The 19,775-nt window shown below is 36.8% G+C and overlaps 1 protein-coding gene across 2 annotated transcripts in view; it reads right to left on the bottom strand.

Annotated features, from left to right (window-relative positions):
• The window catches only part of LOC145691116 (uncharacterized), a 51,210-nt gene that overhangs the window by 14,340 nt on the left and 17,095 nt on the right, over nucleotides 1-19,775 (bottom strand). The window contains exons 4-5 of one of the 2 annotated variants that reach the window (XM_081766827.1): nucleotides 18,255-18,398; nucleotides 1,867-3,266 (exon numbers count right to left, since the gene is read on the bottom strand). In XM_081766827.1, coding sequence (XP_081622953.1) covers nucleotides 3,210-3,266; nucleotides 18,255-18,398 — 201 coding nt within the window. In that variant the 3' untranslated portion in view covers nucleotides 1,867-3,209. Of the gene's footprint in view, nucleotides 1-1,866; nucleotides 3,267-18,254; nucleotides 18,399-19,775 lie in introns of those variants that run through there. The other variant, XM_081766828.1, reaches the window with a different exon arrangement.

Consider the following 19,775-nt stretch of genomic DNA (forward strand, 5'->3'; position numbering starts at 1 on the left):
CTGCAAGACCTCGAAAACTTGAGAACCAGAACTTTTAATGCAATGAAAAATCAGACATAGGTAGCTGTCTTTTACAATGTGTAAAATTTCAATGTTGTCATGCCTAGAAGTTATAGTGGATCTTACAGTCAGTAGACATTTACTAAACGTATTTCCTACCGAAAAAACTTGTCTGAAGATGTTCTCAGAAAGATGAAAGGACGAAATATTGCAGTAGAGTATAAATAAACAAGCAGTAAATAAACTATTCAATACATACGAAGTAGGTTAATAAACAAACTAACATATTTTTCAGTGAGAGTTTGATATTGAATCTTTTGTTGTAGTAACACGGAAAGTTAAGTTCTGAGTAAATCTTCATTATAACGCATAAATCCAAAAATAAAATTGAAAGCTTACCTTTGCATCTGTGATCTTTTTCTTCAGTATGTTAATATTTCGACTCATGCTGAAGTCATGTTCGCAACTATTTGTTACTTATATACAAATAAAAGAAGGAAACAACCGATATTTTTTTTTTACACACCAGATCCTCTATAAGTGAGAATTCTATAATACACAAAGAGTGAAAATGTGACTGACTGGACCAGGACTCGAACCCGGGTCCTCCGGCATACCGTGCCGATGCGTTAACTACTAGCCCCACAGTCCGATCCTCAGAACAGCCACCTCTAGGTTGTTTCTTCCTTTCGTTAGTATATATGAAATCACAACCGTCATAAGGTGCTCGGTATATGGACACAGGATTATCTAACCACAGCAGGGATCTGTGGTACAACTCATGTGGTTGGGAGATGAAAGTACCGATTCGAGAGTGGGTGACTGTTCTGGGAATCGAACTGGGTGGCATAGTAGTTTACGCATCGCCACGGTATGTCGGAGATTCCAGGTTCGAATCCCGGTCCAGTCAGTCACTTTTTCACTCTTTGTGTATTATTTGTTACTTTTTGTAGGCTAGAACTCCCATGATAAGATCATTGTCTGGTTATATAAGTCCTGTCAAGAAAATGAACTCCTAATTCTCGGACTAGGTTATATTTCTTTAAACGTATTTACTTTAACTAAACCAGCCTCCAAAAAGTAACAAATGGTTGCGGACATGACTCCAGCGCTAGTCAATATTAATATAAACTAAAAGAAAAGGATCTCACAGGTGCAATGTACGCTTGCAATTTTATAATGAAGATGTATCCTTTAACATCTATCAGTAAATACATGGATACTATTATTTGATAACCACAATTTATACAATAAAAATAAGTTCCAGTTTAAACATGAATATCAAATCACTAATTTTACAGAACAACGCTTATCTGGATTTCAGAATGTTGTATACTTCTTCCCCAAAAAAAACTTGAAAGCACTTCACCTTAAGTTCGTGATTGAGGTCGATGAGCTTCAGCTGAATTATCTCGAAATCGCTTTTACTCATATACCAAAGATAAAAATGCTTTAGTACCATTTATCTTATTGTTACTTTACTTCCAGTAGGTAGAATACTATTATATAGAAGGCGCTACTCTTAACTGAAGATAATGTTTCAACGCCTTTGATTACGAAATGAGAATAATACTACTTTTCTCTTAGCACAAATTAGGTCGATGGATACGCCCAAAATACACAAGTCTGAAGAGTTCAATTCTCAGGCGAAATTGAAGAAAGTAGCTAAAATAAATAGAGTTGAAAACCGCATTGTGTCTGATATGTGAAGCCGTCGAAAGTGTAGATTTAATCCTCTACTGTCCTATAATGTGAACGCATACCATAACCCATAGCTTGATACATGTACATATATCTGTAACATACAACGCGTTCTCTGGGCTGCTTTTCGAAAAAAAAAAAAAAAAAAAAAAAAAAAAAAAAAAAAAAAAAAAATCCAAATTATGAAATAAATGACAATTTGGGACTTTGTGTAATACTGGCAAAGCACAAGAGGATAATGAAGAAAACGAGGATAATAACTCATTTCATACTTCTGATTTTCTATAACGTGAAACAAGGCGTAAATCGACAATACAATTTTACATTAAAAAAAAAAAAAAAAAAAAAAAAAGTCCATGTGTTAAACACTATTATTTATATTTGAAGTATTAGCCGTCCAAGGGTTAAATCCACAGTTTCAACACTTCGTATCTACGAAACGACACCTTTTATCAACCCACTTTTGTTTCAACGTTTCCTTCTGCACAAGTTGACATAAGGAATAATCTTTCGAAATTTGTACACATACACATTTCTAAAACGTCTTGTTCGTATAAAAGTTAAAAATATATAAGAGATTGGTGCGTCAATTACTTTAGTTCCAAGTAAAAGGGCTACAACCAGTGCTGTTTTAGAAGAACATTAAAACTGATCTTGGGGATTCCTATGAAGTAAACAGTAATGAAGACCGGTAAACTAACTAAAACTCATTGCTCACCAAAAGTAAGCGCGTTAACACTCAACTGCATGTGACATACAAATTCAATAACAATACAGCGATTTCTTCTCATAAATAAACCAGAAGATAATGTTTTAATATAACAATATCATTAGAGTTTATTGCAATATTCTGTAGATGAGAGTTGGAAACAAATACATCGATGCCTGCAATACGCACGTTCTGCAGTCTCCTGAAAAAAATCGGAGAAAAATACGAAAGCAGGTCATGTTCACTTCTTAACCATTGCAAGAAAGTGGAAGTACATTTAAAACATCCATTTTATGCTGATGCCTAATTATACAATTCCATCGACCGTAGCCCTCGAAAGAAATATGCAGCACTATATGAGCCAATGCCTAAAAATAAGAACGTATTCACCTGGGTCTATTATTTTTACCTTTACATATTGAAGAACCCTAAGACAAAGGAACTAGGTTTCGTTCTAGTTCATGTACGCCTTTAGAAAAGATATATTTCAAGTATATACAAATCCGTCCTCCACTAATAACTCCCACCCCCTATATCCACTAATCCCCAACAAATAACATTGTTCCCTCTCTACTTGTTATGTTGGAAGGCCATTTGTTCGAGTAATATTTACAAAAGAAGCCCTACTGAGAATATCCAATAAATACTATCTGGTGAATCACCATTTTGATAAGTAGAATATAATACACTTTGGTTGTGAAAAGCAGTTCGTTTGACAAACGTCGCCAGCGGATGATTAGATCCAACAATGATGTTTAACAATAAAGCAGGGTTGATTGTTGGAGAAGACATGAAGCGTTTATCCGTCTAAATTCTCCATCTGGTGCCTCGAAGGGAATTCCATCGACCGGTAACCCTGTTGAAAAGAAGAACGCCTATCAATTTCTCTCAGTTATTGGAGCACTCTCCCCGACAACAACAAACAACACATTACGGACGCCAAACACATAATATGTCAAGTTTTTCTCAACATTTGAAGACTACAAACCATAATCTTGCTTAATCAAGATACCAATGACTTCAAAAGGTACGTGTAATACGGAAAGGGATTTTTTAAAATTAATTTTCAGTAAATAAATAAATAAAATAAATAATTAAAAATTAAACTCTGTTAGGAAATTAAAATCAAAATAAGGCAACAGTAGTTGAATAACTACGATTTACCAATAAAAATAACCGAAGTTGGAAACACTAAATACTTAACAACCAACTTCATAAAACAGTGCTCATCTGGATTACTTAAGAGTCCCTATCACTGCGAAATTAAAATACCGCTAATTTTACAGTAATTATGTGATATCTTCAAATAGATAAAAGATAATCGAAAAGTGGATCAAGACCTCCCTAGACGATATTATTTTGCATGAGATACCGTTATCACGAGTCACCTAGTAGCTTTCCGTTTGCAGTTATTTAGAAACGCGAAAATATATGTCGATTTTCTAAATGGCTGGAAATCGAAAACAGATAAATGAGTTATGATAACCATATCTCACGCAGAATAATATTGTCTAGGGAGGTCTTGTTCCAATTTTCGATTATCTTTTATCTATTTGAAGATATCACATAATTACTGTAAAATTAGTGGTATTTTAATTTCGCAGTGATGAAGCCTCTTAATTTTCACATGCAGTTTTAGAACCTTCAACTCTCCCTAAACTTCAAAGCAATATCAATCTCATCTTAATTAAGGTTGACGATTTTCATGGTGAAATATTAAAGAAATTAATTTTATTCACATACAAAAGATGAATTGGAACTACTTGTTTCATTGTTTTTACAACTTCAGAGCGCATAACGAAGACATGGTTAACTTCTATTACACTTCTTTCTACATTTATACAATTATTATGGCATGCAAATGCATTAAAGTTGTCGCGTCGATAATGAAAATCTCCTTTGACTCACTAGAACAAATGAATTATCGAAAGTGCGATTTAAAATAATAATAATAATAATAATAATAATAATAATAATAATAATAATAATAATAATAATAATGAATACAAAGACCTTCCGTGAACAATCTCATTTATCAATGCACACACAATATTGTCCTATTCAGTTTTCTCTTTCATGAGCGCCTTTCCGTGTAGAAAGATCTTGAATTACGTGTTTTTCGCTATGTCATCACCCGTTCTATATTTATTTAAAAAGGAGTTTGGACAGCTATACGAGGGCGGAGTGTGTGTGTGTGTGGAAAATTCATGAAACCACCAAGAAGAAATAAAAATTGAAACATATCATTGTAGTCATTAGAAAGGTCATATATTGTGAACCTCTCATCCCGTATATGATCCTTTTTATCATTGTTATTTCCTTTGTTACAGGCTTTGTAAGAAGATATGGCGGAGGATCTAAGGAAATTCGAGAAGAATGAGCTTCGCAGTGTCATTTAGTTTTTTGTGCTGCAAGACAAATCCTCTCTAGAAATTCATAAAACTTTCCAGGTACTTGGGGTAACACGCTTCTGGATATATAACAGTAGCGAAGTGGGTGAGGCGTTTTAAGACAGGTCATCATGAGACTTAAGATAGACCTCACTCAGGCAGGCCTTCAAGTGCAGTGATCATGGAAAACATCGACAAAGTGCATGACATGATCATGGAGGATAGGCGCATATCGATCAAAACCATTGCTGCGTGTGTGCGGATATCGCGTGAGCGTGTGGGTGTTATAATAGCAGAATATTTGGACATGCGGAAGGTCTGTGCCAAATGGATTCCATAAGGACGCTGTCATCCTTATCAAATATCTTAAAAAGGGTGAAACCATCAATGCTGGGGTTTATTCCAACTATTTGATTGAGCTGAAGGAGGCTCTGAAGAAAAAATGTCGGGGAAAAGTGAGCAGTGGTGCTGTTGTTCAGTTTCTCCAGGACAATACACCCTCCCACAATGCTCATCGAACCATGCAACTGCTGGTGGATCTGGGCTTCACCTATGTAAAATACCTCACCCACCCTACTCACCTGATTTGGCCCTCTCCGACTATCACCTCTTCCCACATTTCAAAAAACATCTCAAAGGTAAACATTTTCCATCCGATGAGGCACTCATTGCGGAGGCGGAGGGCTGGTTTGCACACCAGGATAAGACCTATTTGCAAGGGTTAGAAATGTTGCAATGTCGTTGTGAAAAGCGTATTGAGTTTCGCGGGGAATACGTTGAAATAGTGTATTAAAATGGTTCTTCCAGCTAAATTTCTTTTTGGTGATTTCATGAAATCTCCAGCTTCCCCTCGTACGTAATATATCTTCTTCCATTATTCTTAACACGCATATCCTCCTCTCTTCCTAAGATGTGTTTTATATAATATATACGAGCTGTTCTAAAAATGGTGCCCACAGACTACACAGCACCATTCTACAAGTCAAAATAAAGCGAAAAATATATATTGTAAGGATCCCCACCTTCAGCGCAAGCACATGTTAACACAACACGTGCTACTATTTACAAACAGTACAAGCAGACGAGAAACTACAATAGGAAGACACGAAACCAAGGCGATGAAGACCGAGGAGGAACGAGCCACCAAGAGACCAGCTATAAAAGCGAAGCCCGAGGAAGAACCAGCTATCAGTTTGACCACTGATCAAATAACCTACAGCTGCTCCCGAGGTCGCTTTGGATTAGGGATCCTAACCACAACTAAACCTCGCGAAGCTGCTTTGGGCTGAGGTTTTCCTGCGAGTATTCACTTAAAACCCTGCAGATGTTCTGGAGGCTGTTATGAGCAAAAGGGGCACCGTGCAAAACACCTTTTTCCATCATCTTGGTCACTCATCCAAAGACATTATTATATTGCTCTTTGTAAATGCAAGGAAAACTGTATTTAGATTTTGTGATAAAATTGGTGAAGGGAAAACACCCGGACCGTTATTGACTCTACCTCAAAGACATTACAATATAATTGTATACTTTTCGGGTTCTCGTGTGGAGACGTGTATTGCACTATGTGGCAACGCCTCAGATAAAGAACCACAGAGAAGATATACAAATTCATCAAATAGTTACATCGATTCTTTCCAGATGGCGCTTAAAATCGAGACGTTGACACTAGCACTACTTATTAGTGTAACAATCGATGCAACAGCTTGATGGATTTGTAGAGCAACACTAATGATTCCAAGTTAATCTGCAATGTTGGCACATAGTGAAATTTTGATTGCCCATATCGGCTGAAGGAGGTCCTGAAGGGTACACCATTATACAGTATTTTAGCTTTATTTTTCTGAGAAATAGCGCTCTGTTGTCCGTGCGCGCCATTTTTGGAATACCCGATATATATCCTACCTATCATAAAAAAGGCTGTACTGAATTTTATCGTGTGGTTTCTTTTAATTTTGGGTTTTGGTGTTTTAATTGTATTCTACTGCATTTTCAGTATTTTTAAAATTCAATAATTTTATACTTTTATTCTATTTTTTTAATATTTTTGTCTTCATATTTTTAACTTTACAATTTTCATATTTTGTACTTCAAAAAAAAAAAAAAAAAAAAAATTACCATAAGTACAATTTGGGCTTTTAAAATAAAGAATTCACTTGAATTTTAAAAGTGTAAGGTAACACATTCGAAGAACTGAGAGAAATCACACAAGATTAAAACAAAAAAACAGAAATTACTCATTTACTTCTGTTAGAGATACTCGAAAATACACTGGGGTGAAAAACTTTAGGACAAAATCATCGTAAAGTTTCGTATGCTGTGTCACTCCCAATTAGCATTAGATTGGTAAAACTTGAACCATATAAGAAAGTAGGTGCTACAGTATGATACAAGGAACAACAGAAAGAAACATGTAATTAGAAGAGAAAATAACACCTTTATACAGAGACAATAACTTACATTGAAAGCACTGTCATTCATGATGACCCCCCCCCCCTCCCCCGACATTATAAGTGTCAAATGGTTCTTAAAAGGATGTATTCATCACACGGACAGCAATATATGCTCTGCAACGTGCTTTAATAAGATATGACTGAAATTAATAGACTGAGCTGAAAGTAGCGTTTGCTGCAATTTATATGGCAATTAAATGCGTATGGACGCAATGATCCTAGCATCTGATTGCTGAGTATTTAACATTTTAAAATTATTATAGGCAGCAACGACAAATTTCGTAATGATTTTGTCTACTCGTGGATCAAAGTTGCGGTTTCTAACACGATCATCCCCATTGGCAAGCATAACGTAATTTCAAAAATTTCTTAAAGAGAGCACGTTTGAACTCTTAATACTTGTGCAAGGAACTATTTATTGCATTAAACCATCCCGAACAAGATGCCTCAAAAATATGTGGTAAAATTTTCAAATATTTACTTTTATTTATGCCTACTAATCCACACTCTTCTTCGAACTTTTGTAAAAACATACTTGCCGGTATGTCGTCTACTCGACCACTATACTTTCTTAAAGATCTTACTTCACTAAGTTTTACAGATCTGGGTCTGCATTCAGTTGTTTAATCTTCCTGCTTGCTTTCAGAACTAGAACCAACATCTAAAAATCTGGATGGATGATAGACATTTGTATTGCATCTGTCATCATATCGTTCGACCATGTTCCTTCCATCGGATTCGTTTCCATTTCCAATATACATTAGATTTCCCTCTTGCCTATCTTCTGTTGGATCATTGATATGCATCAGAGGAGTTTGGATAACTGCACTCTTCTCTAACTTGCTCTTCATACTTTCCACTTTTTGTCTCAATTCCACTATTTGACTTTGATTATTATTTATCATTTGGTCTAACATATTCAATACACCTTTTACGGATTTCATGTCCTCGTGAAACGTCTTTTACATATGAGGCATTTCTGTATATACAGTTTGGGTTTTGCTGTCCATGCTTTCAAATCTGATCCCCATCCACTTCATAAAGGATTGAAGCAGAGTTTTTTCGGTCACGTTCTCTAGTTCTCTGAGTACTTTGTACATCTTCCCTAGACTCGGAAGCTCTTGTTAATTGATCCGATGTATACATACTGTAATAAATCCTTTTTCCGTTACCTAGTAATTTATACTCCGTTTTTTCTTTCTTTCTTTCTTTTTTTCAAAATGAATCTTACAAATTTAAAAATGATTTTGGAAACCTTTACTCCTGCTTCAAGGTTATCACAAGATCCCAGTTTGGGAGGCACCAAATAAAACGATAACAATTTACTACTTATATTACCTGGTTTGTGAAATCAAATACTTGTGAAATTGCTTCGTTGAAAACCTTTTTATTATACATTAATTCTGCTTAATTTTATATTTGTACATTTGAGAATCTCATAACAACGACGTGTGTATTTATATAATTTATGCTGATTTTAAGCACTCTAGCCCGTTACCGTTGTACTTTGCTGTCCATGTCTGTCGCACATGCATTTCATTTCACTTAAAACTACACTGGCGTCACCTGCAAGATACGGTTCGCGCACCACAAAACAAAGGAGAGAATGTGATTGCATTTTTACATCAAATTGCAATCATCATACCTCTACAGTTTTTTTTTTTTTTTTTGGTTAAAAAGAAAAAGCTGGACAATCTCTCATATTCAAAATGAGTATAATGGAATTTTCATCTTTGTGATTTGCTCACTAATCTATCCTTGTTCCTGATTAATTTTTTGAGTTTAACGTCCCATTCAGCAGCAAGCCTATATGAGACGTGGACCTACTGATTAACGTGGAATTCAAACCACATGAGCTCTTGCCAGGAATCGAAGCCGGGTCTCCCACGCCAAAAGTGCGTGCGCTAACCTCTTAGCCACGAAGGAGCTCGTATTCTTATATTTCTGTTTATTTTGGTCATCCACATCTAAGCCTATAGCGGCTTTAAGATTGTCTTCTCCAAGAATAAAATTAATTTTCTTCTAACATAGCACAAGTGTCCACACACACTAAGATTTCAACACCAAATCTTTTAGTGTATAAAATAATAGTGTCAAGAAATAAAAAACAGAATAATAAATTTAGGTTATTCTTAGTAAAGGGAGAATATTTCAAAAAAACTAACAAAATTCTAAAAGGGCTTAAAGTCCCTTCTCAACACCGACGCCAAATGCACCCAGCCTCGCGATGAAGAGGCCCTAGGAGTATTCCTTACTATATTTCTCCTGTTCTGTGAATTATATCGAAAGAAGAACCAAAGAGGATACAGTAAGAGTCTTAAACTTTATATTGTAATGTAGCACGTGCTTGTGTTTATAAACAATTACACGTTCTCCTGTTTGTAAACATCAACCACATGTATTTACGTTGGATAGCTACAAGAAGCAGACCACGAACCACCAGCACCACCTACAAGTCACATGACGACATGAGAGCAGCACTGCCATCTCCGCCCGGAGTGCCTATATAAAGATGATGATTCTACGGACAGGCACCAGTCTCCAATTGGTCTCCCATCCTCTAGCTTGCCTGGAGCTCTAGAAGAAAACCAGCCTCAAAGCCTCTAGTCGTCCCTTCCATCTGGCTTATATTCTCCGAGCTCTGTCACTCTTAATCTCTTCACTACTTGCTTCGAAGCATTGGGATTTCCTACACCATTCTACTTAGCTTGCCGGGTCCTACCTCAAGGCTGCAAAGTCTTAAGCTACCTTTTCAACCTCGCATTACAGAAAGTTGTTTTGTAGTATTTCTGTAAATACTGTTGTATTATTAGAGAATTTTTTATGGGAGTCGATGCCGGAATTATGATTTATTCATCCTAGTTCTACCTACCTGTTCAAAGGAATGAACTTCTACAATATTGTCCCTCTAAAGTTTGCCAAGAGCTATGGGCAGGGGACATACACTATGTGATCAAAAGTATCCGGACACCCCCGGAAACATACGTTTTTCATATTAGATGCATTGTGCTGCCACCTACTGCCAGGTACTCATTATCAGCGACCTCACTAGTCATTAGACATCGTGAGAAAGCAGAATGGGGTGCTCCGCGGAGCTCACGGACTTCGAACGTGGTCAGCTGATTGGGTGTCACTTGTGTCAGAAGTCTGTACGCGAGATTTCCACACTCCTAAACATACCTAGGTCCACTGTGTCTGTTGTGATAGTGAAGTGGAAGCGTGGAGGGGCACGTACAGCACAAAAGCGTACAGGATGACCTCGTCTGTTGACTGACAGAGACCGCCGACAGTTGAAGAGAGCCGTAAAGTGTAATAGGCAGACATCTATCCAGACCATCACATAGGAATTCCAAACTGCATCAGGATCCACTCCAAGTACTATGACAGTGAGGCGTGAGGTAAGAAAACTTGGATTTCATGGTCAAGCGGCTGCTCATAAGCCACACATCACGCAGGTAAATGCCAAACGACGCTTCGCTTGGTGTAAGGAGCGTAAACTTTGGACGATTGAACAGTGGAAAAACGTTGTGTGGAGTGACGAATCACGGTATACAATGTGGCGATCCGATGGCAGGGTGTGGGTATGGTGAATGCCCGGTGAACGTCATCTGTCAGCGTGTGTAGTGCCAACAGTAAAATTCGGAGGTGGCGGTGTTATGGTGTGGTCATGTTTTTCTTGGAGGGGGCTTGCAGCCCTTGTTGTTTTGCGTGGCACTCTCACAGCGCAGGCCTACATTGATGTTTTAAGCACCTTCTTTGCTTCCCACTGTTGAAGAGCAATTCGGGGATGGCGATTGCATCTTTCAACACGATCGAGCAGCTGTTCATAATGCACGGCCTGTAGCGGAGTGGTTACATGACCATAACATCCCTGTAATGGACTGGCCTGCACAGAGTCCTGACTTGAATCCTATAGAACACCTTTGGCATTTTTTGGAACGCCGACTTCGTGCCAGGCCTCACCAACCTACATCGATACCTCTCGTCAGTTCAGCACTCCGTGAAGAATGGGCTGCCATTCCCCAAGAAACCTTCCAGCACGTGATTGAAAGTATGCCTGCGAGAGTGGAAGCTGTCATCAAGGCTAAGGGTGGGCCAACACCATATTGAATTCCAGCAGTACCGATGGAGGGCGCCACGAACTTGTAAGTCATTTTCAGCCAGGTGTCCGGATACTTTTGATCACATAGGGTATGAGAAGTATTTCTACGACTTAGAGCGGGATTCAAAGGACATTTACTCCTATTGAGAATCAAATATGGTTCTTAAAAACAAACAAAGAAACACATACACACACAAAAAAAAAAAAAAAAAAAAATGTGTGAGGAGCCTCTTCAATACTATCACGTAGTCTTAAAAATCATTGAGCTTTTTGCGCACGAGATAGCATTAACGTCCCTAACCTTACGGTAAAATGAGTCGCAGCGGGCCAAGTCTAACGTCATTTGACAGCTGACAGTTGAAGATTTACAAAAAGTGTTAATTTTTATCATCAGACGTATGATATTGCGCCGTGATGATAGTTAAGCTGTTATCCGCCGCAAAACGGTCCTACATTTTACAATTTTATTTCGATATAGGCGCAAATACCGCACAGGCTCATGAAGAAATTTGTGCTGTTTATGGTCAAGGTGTGTTATCAAAAGCAACAGCCAAAAGCGACTTCAGTCAATTTCGTTTTCGAAATTTCGATGCCCAAGATGCTCCTTGCATTGGGCGACCAATTACAGCAAACGTGGATGATATTCGGGCCAATGCCGACCAAGACCGGTAAAGTTCATGACCGACCATGACAGTCCATACTGACGCCCAGGAAGGTTATGTTATGCGTTTAGTAGAACTGGAAGAGCATCGTCGGACCTGTACTGTTCACAATTAACGTGACTGCACCTATCAATTCAAAAGAAACGACCAGAACTGATCAACAGAAACGATGTCGTGTACCACGCTGACAATGTCATGCCGCAGACATTTTTAACGAGCCATCTGAAATTGAAAGAACTTAAATGGGGGTCTTAATGCAACCACTGTATAGAACTGACCTGACACCATTAGACTATCATCTGTTTCGCATCTTACACAACTCTCTGATTAGTGTTAATTTAGTTTCAAAAGAGGTGTGTGAAAAAGTGTCAGAATGTTTTGGCCAGAAATCACACAAGTTCTAGAGCGACGGGATAATAGTGTTGCTGGAGAAATGGCAGAAGTTCATTAACGAACATGGTATATATGTGGTTTCATAATGATATTTTCAAGTAACAATAAATGCATTCTCAAATTCGACTTTTCAGAGACACAGTACTTTTTAGACAACCTGACATTAAGGATGTTTAAATATAATATTTAATATATAATATATAATATATATAATATTATCAAATTGCCAGAAAACAAATACAAATATTATGACCCAATACAATTAGAAGAAAGTACACTGCAAGTTCTGCTAAATGTCTCATCAGAACAAAAGTGGTGGAATTAACTCTATTCGGGATACCGCTGTTCAAATTACAATGAACCGACGGGTCTCGAACTCCTCTATTCGCAAACAAGTTTTCTGAACAATCGGTTTACGAACGATATTTTGGGATACGAAACGCACATAAACGTCTGTATCCAAAATATCACGTGTTCAGTAATGCTTTCGCGCGTTTGCCGTAAACATTATTTATCTGAGTAATGTTTAAAAACATAACTTTTTAACTTTGTCATTTTATCCCACCATGGCTAATTAAGGTTAATTTCATTTCCATCCTATATTCTTAATCACAGAAAAACAATTAAAATATAAAAATACATACTAATAATAAATATAAAAATTTATGTGCTAGTAGTTACATTAATTTCAATGAAAAAATAATTTCGATTTGCTAATAGCGTTACAGAACGAATTAAGTTCATGACCCAAGGGTTGACCAAATGAACTTGTTCATGTACAGTTCTGTTTAAAGCAACACTCTGCATTTTTTCTTTTTCTTAAAGTAACTTTTTCTTCACTTTGAATCACTGTCTGTATGATATGGTAAATATATCCCAAATGAATTTTGCAATAGAATCTTCCGTTACGACAAAGAATAATACACATTAAATTATCTTCTCAACCAAAATAATAGTAAATAATTCACTGACTACTACAAGATAATATTTGTATCAGAATCAACCCTACTCTATTTCAATACTAGTGTATAAAAATACTAAATATTTATGTTACTTACTATAACAAATAAGATACTTATTAGAACATGGTGATATTTTATTAATGGAACTTCAGTTATATATGCTCACTGTGTTTTGCCAATATGGGAATTTGTCACTCATATAACTAACTCTATGGAGTATGGAACACGTAGGTTCTATGGCCGCGTTCACAAAAGGTCTTCACTGACTTCTATCCTTAGCCAACTGGATCCAGTTTCTATTTTGTATTCCTACTTCTGAGAAATCCAGCTTAATATTGTCATCCCATCTGCGCCTAGGTCTTCCTAATGGTCTTTTTCCAATTGGATTTCCAATTAAAACTTTAAAAGCGTTCCCACTTTCTTCCACTTTGGCTACATAACCTATCACCTGAGCCTCCTAGATTTGATTACCCTAACGATGTTTGGTAAACGGTATAAATTATGCAGTTCCTCGTTATGAAGGTTCCGCGTTCTCCACTCCCATTTCTCTTGAGGCCGAATATTCGTCTCAGGATCTTGTTTTCAAATACTTTCAGTCTACGTAATTCACTCAGAGGAAGCCACGATGTTTCGGAACTAACAGCACAACAGGCATAATTATCGTTTAATAAGGCTGATTATCATTTTGTCAGTCATATAAGGCACAATTTAACTTCTACCAATTCATCAGTTTTTCAAATGTATCACATGTCATAGTCGGACATCAATTATCATAACTCTTTAATAGGATAAAGACATACTCATTAAATTAAATCAACTTTTATTGGTGTGATTTGTTTACAATAATAGCTGCCACAATAACTAATGAAGTAAACTAAGGCACTTTACACTGATCATTTGTAAAATGACAGAGACATGTGCGATTGCACTCCCCTTATTTTATGAAGAGCACAACATGAATTAAAATGAACAGAAGGCCACAACCGTATTTTTTACAATCCTAGTTTTACCAGGTAAAATAATACTGCTAAATATGAAAGATACAAAATGTGCAACTGGAACGAGGAGAGAATTCAGTTCCTTGATAATTGTGCCGATGCGTTAACCACTATGCTATAACGTATTACAAAATGAGTAGAGCATCACCTGCAACAGAGAAACTATGTGCTTCATTTGGGAAACGACTGGCCAGCATAGATTAACGCACCGCAAAGGGAAGTCAAATCCCGATCCCAGTCGAATATTCTCTCATTCAAATATACGATTTCATTTGATTTTCAGTTTAGCGTCTCTTTCAGCAGCGAGTCTATATGAGACGTGGACCTAGTACAACTTAACGTGGAATTCGAATCACATGAGCTATTGTGGGGAATCGATCCCAAGTTTCGAATTCAATATACGATGCTTGTTTTTCTTAAGTAAATACTGTTCTGAAATAAGTATAAAGTACACTTTCCGTAACAATTTTATTATTTCATGAAAGCCTATACCTTAATCCACTGTTCTACACAGTTTCCACAAATATTAAGGAACTAATCATATCGTACAAAAAGCTTTTCAATACCACCCTCATACAAAATCTACCGCCTCATTTGACAACCACTTCAACACGGCTGTTTCAACCTCACCGTCGTCGTCCTGGCGATCACTATTCAGACGCTTCTTCAAATGCAAAAACATGTGGTAGCTACTGTGCGCTAGATCGGGACTGTAGGAGGGTGATCAAATTGTTCTTAGCCAAGTGATGCGTTGAGAGTTTGAGTTGCGCGCTCCTCATCATTAACACTCCTGCAGCCATCTTTAAAGGCTCTCACCCATTTTCGTACCATTCCATTGCTCATAATGTTTTCCACGAAATACTTGACTGATATGGCGATGAATTTCGGCAGCTTTCACGCCTTTAGCAATAAGAAAACGAAATCTTTTGAGCTTTTCGTCCCACGGTTATGTCGGCTAGGCTAAAAGAGACAGTGATAATGAGAAATGAATGAAATGGTGGAATGAAGAAAGTGGGAGAAAACGGGAGAACCCCGAGGAAACACACGCACACGGTGTTTGTCCAACACAAAATTCATTTGGCGGAGGCTGGGATCGAAGCCGGGACCCCAAGCACCAGAGATGAACGCTCTACCACTGAGCCACCTCGGCCCCCAGCAATAAGAAAACGAATCACAGTGCGTATTTCACAGTCGCTGGGATTCTCAATCGGCGAAGACATTTTAACTACTCACACATATACATAAACTCGCTTGAATATTTCCGTAATGGCTTCTATAGCTTTCCAACAGATATCGGTACACAGCGCGCATGCGCGGGATGCCAAGCGTACATTGCAGGAGCCGAATTTCAAAACGGAACTTTTAAAAAACACGCCTCGTACGAAGTTCTTAAATATCTACGACGTTTTACAGCAAATTTTAAAATTCTATAAGGGTCAATCCACGTCAGTTCAACCAAGGCTTTTAACCCACTATCTCAGATTTGGATGAAATTTGGTAGTGTTATAAAACTTTTTGTTAATTGCAAGTATGTAAATTTTATTGCAATAGCATCAGTCGTTCAGAAGTTATTGCATTTCAAAAATGAGAAGAAAATCCATGTTTAACGGTAGCGACATGATATTTCCCGTTTTTGAAGAACACTAAAACAATCATGTTTCGGTTCCTATTAATGCCAAAAACATGATTCTTTCTTTATTCACATTGTCTTTAAGTTGTTTACCATTAAAAACATGAAAACTTTTCTTAGAGCTGATACAAAATTTATAAAGTCATTTGAAAGGTAACATTTTGAGGGAAAAAAAAAACCTAGAACGCCACTTTGTAAACTTCAAACCTTAATTTCTCAAAATCCCCATCATCGATTACAATGAATTTGTTTTTGTTTGAAAGCTTATTACATCTAGTTTCACATATACAAAATTTTTTGTTGAATTGACGTGGAATGACCCATAAGCTAATACAGAATTTGTCAATCATTTTATGTTTTCAATAATTTTTCGATGATAGTGTTACTCTGAGGAAACTCTAATGCTTTCTGTTTATAAAATCAACTTATCAATTTTTCGTTACAGTTTTTAGAAAACCAACACCAGATTAAAAGACTCAATAAAATGGCAACAAGAAAGGAAAATAAAGGCTGCAAAATACCGTGATTCAGATATCTACTACTTGTTAACGCCTTTGACTTGCAAGTTTTTGAGATGGTGTAGATAATATTTTACATATTTTCTTTTTATCCTTTCTTGTCACCTTCAGCCCATTTATATTAGATAATGTCTGTGTTTTCTATCCTTTGCTGTTACCTCTTACCTACTTCTATTAAGTAATATTTTTGTGTTTTGTTATTATTTCCCTATTACCCTTTATTCCATTTTTATTAGGTAATATTTTTATCTTCCTATCCATTCCCATTACATTCACTTCATTTTTATTATGTAATACTTTTTATCTTCCCATCCATTCCTATTATCTTCACCTCATTTTTATTAGGTTTTATCTTCCCATCCATTCCTATTACCTTCATCCCATTTTATTAGGTAATATCTTTACATCTTCCCATCCTTTTCTTTCACCCTATTATTATTAAATAACACCTTTGTGTTCCTCTGTCCTTTCCTGCTAACCTTTCACCGTATTTTATTAGGATCACGTAAGTGGGCTTTATGATATTGTAATGCTAGCATGTACGTACATTTGTGCGTTACTCCACACGAGAATTCTTGAACAAACGCGATTTTTTTCCCAATAGATAGCTAGAGCGACTATGTCGTTCTATAATACCTCTGTTTTTTCCATCCTTTCCTGTCACCTTTTTACAATATTTATATTAAGTGGTATTTTGTATTTTCCATCGTTTCCTGTTGTCCTCTTACCCCATTTTTATTATATAATCTCTGTTTCTTCATCCTTTCCTATCCACTTCCGTCACCTTTTTAACCCAATTTATGTTAATACCCAAATGTCAAAAACTTTACCCCGTTTATAATATCTTTACGTTGTTTTAGGTAACATTAATCTAGTAAATATTTAAGTTACTCTGTTTCCCTCTGCATCCTTTCAATCATGTGCATTGTTTTATTTCGTGTCGTCTTTTATTTTTCCAACCACTATTTCTGCTACACGAAAACGTCTGTCAAAACTGAACGAAAATTAGTGAATAGAAGTGAAATTAAGAGACAAACATGGTAAGCTCTCTATATGTCAGTTCAAATGCTTTGCCGAGCACAATTATTGTGAGTTTAATTGTGATGCTTCTCTGGTTCTCAACACAGATTGCCATCGGATTATTTTTGAGTGAATTTCTACAATTCCATTTTCAACAAAAGTTTTTAACCGAACTTCCTTTAAATCGACGAACAGAACTTGTAAAATCGACAGTCCAAAAGTCTTCATTACATTAGTTCAAAAGTCTTCCCACTCACAAACAACAATAATCGTAACTCAGTAAGACTTTGGGAATTACGTGGAAACGAAAGTAAAACAGAATTTAAAAAGTCAGTTTCGTTATTTTCAATTATTAACTTTAAACCGGATACGATTCCCGGCGGGAGCTCATGTGGTTCGGATTCCACATTAATCAATAAGTTCCGTTTCATACAGTCTCGCTGCTGAAAGGGACGTTAAACTAAAAATCGAATCAAAACAAATTATTAACTTTAATATGGTTAATATAGCTAGAGGATTATACATCAAAGTTTAACATATGAAGAATGTATTCTTCAGTGCGTTTGCCGTCAACAGGAGAGTCTTCCCTTACTCGTTCCATATTAAAAATAATTTTCCCAGCACATTTGAGGATTCTAGAAACACTGAATAATTAAGTGTTTGTGTATATACTGCAGTGACTTATAAAGCTGAACACTTTGAAAAGTAAATCTCACCTTTCTCATGTTGCGGTGATCCATTCCCTCCTCCAAAAGCTCCGCCTCCCAATCCTCGCCTTCTTCTGACGGATCAAAATTGTACAAGGGCATCAGGTGATGTCGCAACCTATCCAGTCTCTTCTTACGCACAAGGAAAAATACCTGCAGAAAACAAATAACACCTACTGTATTACATAACGGAATCGAACTTCAGTATAGTGACAAAATTTAATTTAATCTAGTCCCCTATTTAATTTGCACACTATAAGCTGAAGTAGAAAATTAACTGTATTCTAATCTTAGGAGTCTGATGAAGACACAGTTAGTGTGTTCAAACTATTACGTGTTTGATTTTTAAAACATATTAATGCATGGATTAAGTTTATATTTGAAATAGAATACGGAGTTTTACATTTATCTCCTTTGACTATGAATTTGATTATTTTTAAAAATCAGTTATGGACTTGGGTGATGCACAGCGATGGAGGCGTCATTTCCATTCTTTGCAGCTGTGTTCGAGGGCTTCTGCTGGAATATCTTTTAGCTCGTTGGTTACACTCTTCTGAGTATTATCCTAAGTAGCAAAATGGCGCCCCTTTTCAATTGGTTTTTGAGCAAGGGAAATAAAAGAAATAACAGGGACTGAGGTCCAGCGAATAGATGGATGATGAGCCACACGATTTTTTTTTCTGTCAAAAATTTATTGCTGAGGAGTGTCGTGTGACAGGGCCCTTAGGAACCTTCTTGGCGCACATTATTTTCATGACCAAATCCTGTGTTAAAATTTGATGGTCGGCAATGAAGATACTTGAAATCAGATTTCAGATTTGACATCCTGAGCAAGTTCTAGCCTAAGGTCAAGTATCACATGACTCACCTATAGTTTGAAATAAAAAAAATTGAAATTTAAGATGGCGGCTGTCCGCGAACCATCATCCAAAAGGTTTACCCCTAGTCCTATTGTATATTTCCAACATCAAGTTCAATACAAATACAACCGTACGGATTTTAAAAGAAGTGGTATTGGACTTTTGAAACACCCTGTAAATATATATAATTAGGAAATAAAACAATGTTATGGGAATTACTGCATCTGAACAGATCTAGTTTCAATACAGGAAAAGATTGCTACAATATACTAGCAATTCTCCTGCATGCAAAGTTATTAGAAAAAGTACAGGGTGATTCTTTATAGGGTTTACAATTTCTATCAGTTATAATTATTTATTGGAACCACATACAGACTTGGTTTATGTCATTATACTGCAAAACACTTTAAGTTTTTTGTGACAAATCCATTACGTCTCCATATGTGCACCTGCGGTCATCCTGGACATATCTCAACAAAAGTCGATTTCCTGCCAAGCAGTAGCCAGCATTTCGCGGTTACGTCCGCGACGGCTGATGTGATGCGATATTTCAGTTCATTATCATTATCAGGTAGGGGAGGGGTGTTCACAAACCCCCACAGAAAGAAGTCAAGCGGCGTGTAATCTGGAGACCGTGGCGGCCAGGCAATTTGTCCACCACGACCTATCC

This window comes from Thermobia domestica, chromosome 7, assembly GCF_964235325.1.
Source record: "Thermobia domestica chromosome 7, izTheDome1.hap1.1, whole genome shotgun sequence".
NCBI lineage: Eukaryota > Metazoa > Arthropoda > Insecta > Zygentoma > Lepismatidae > Thermobia > Thermobia domestica.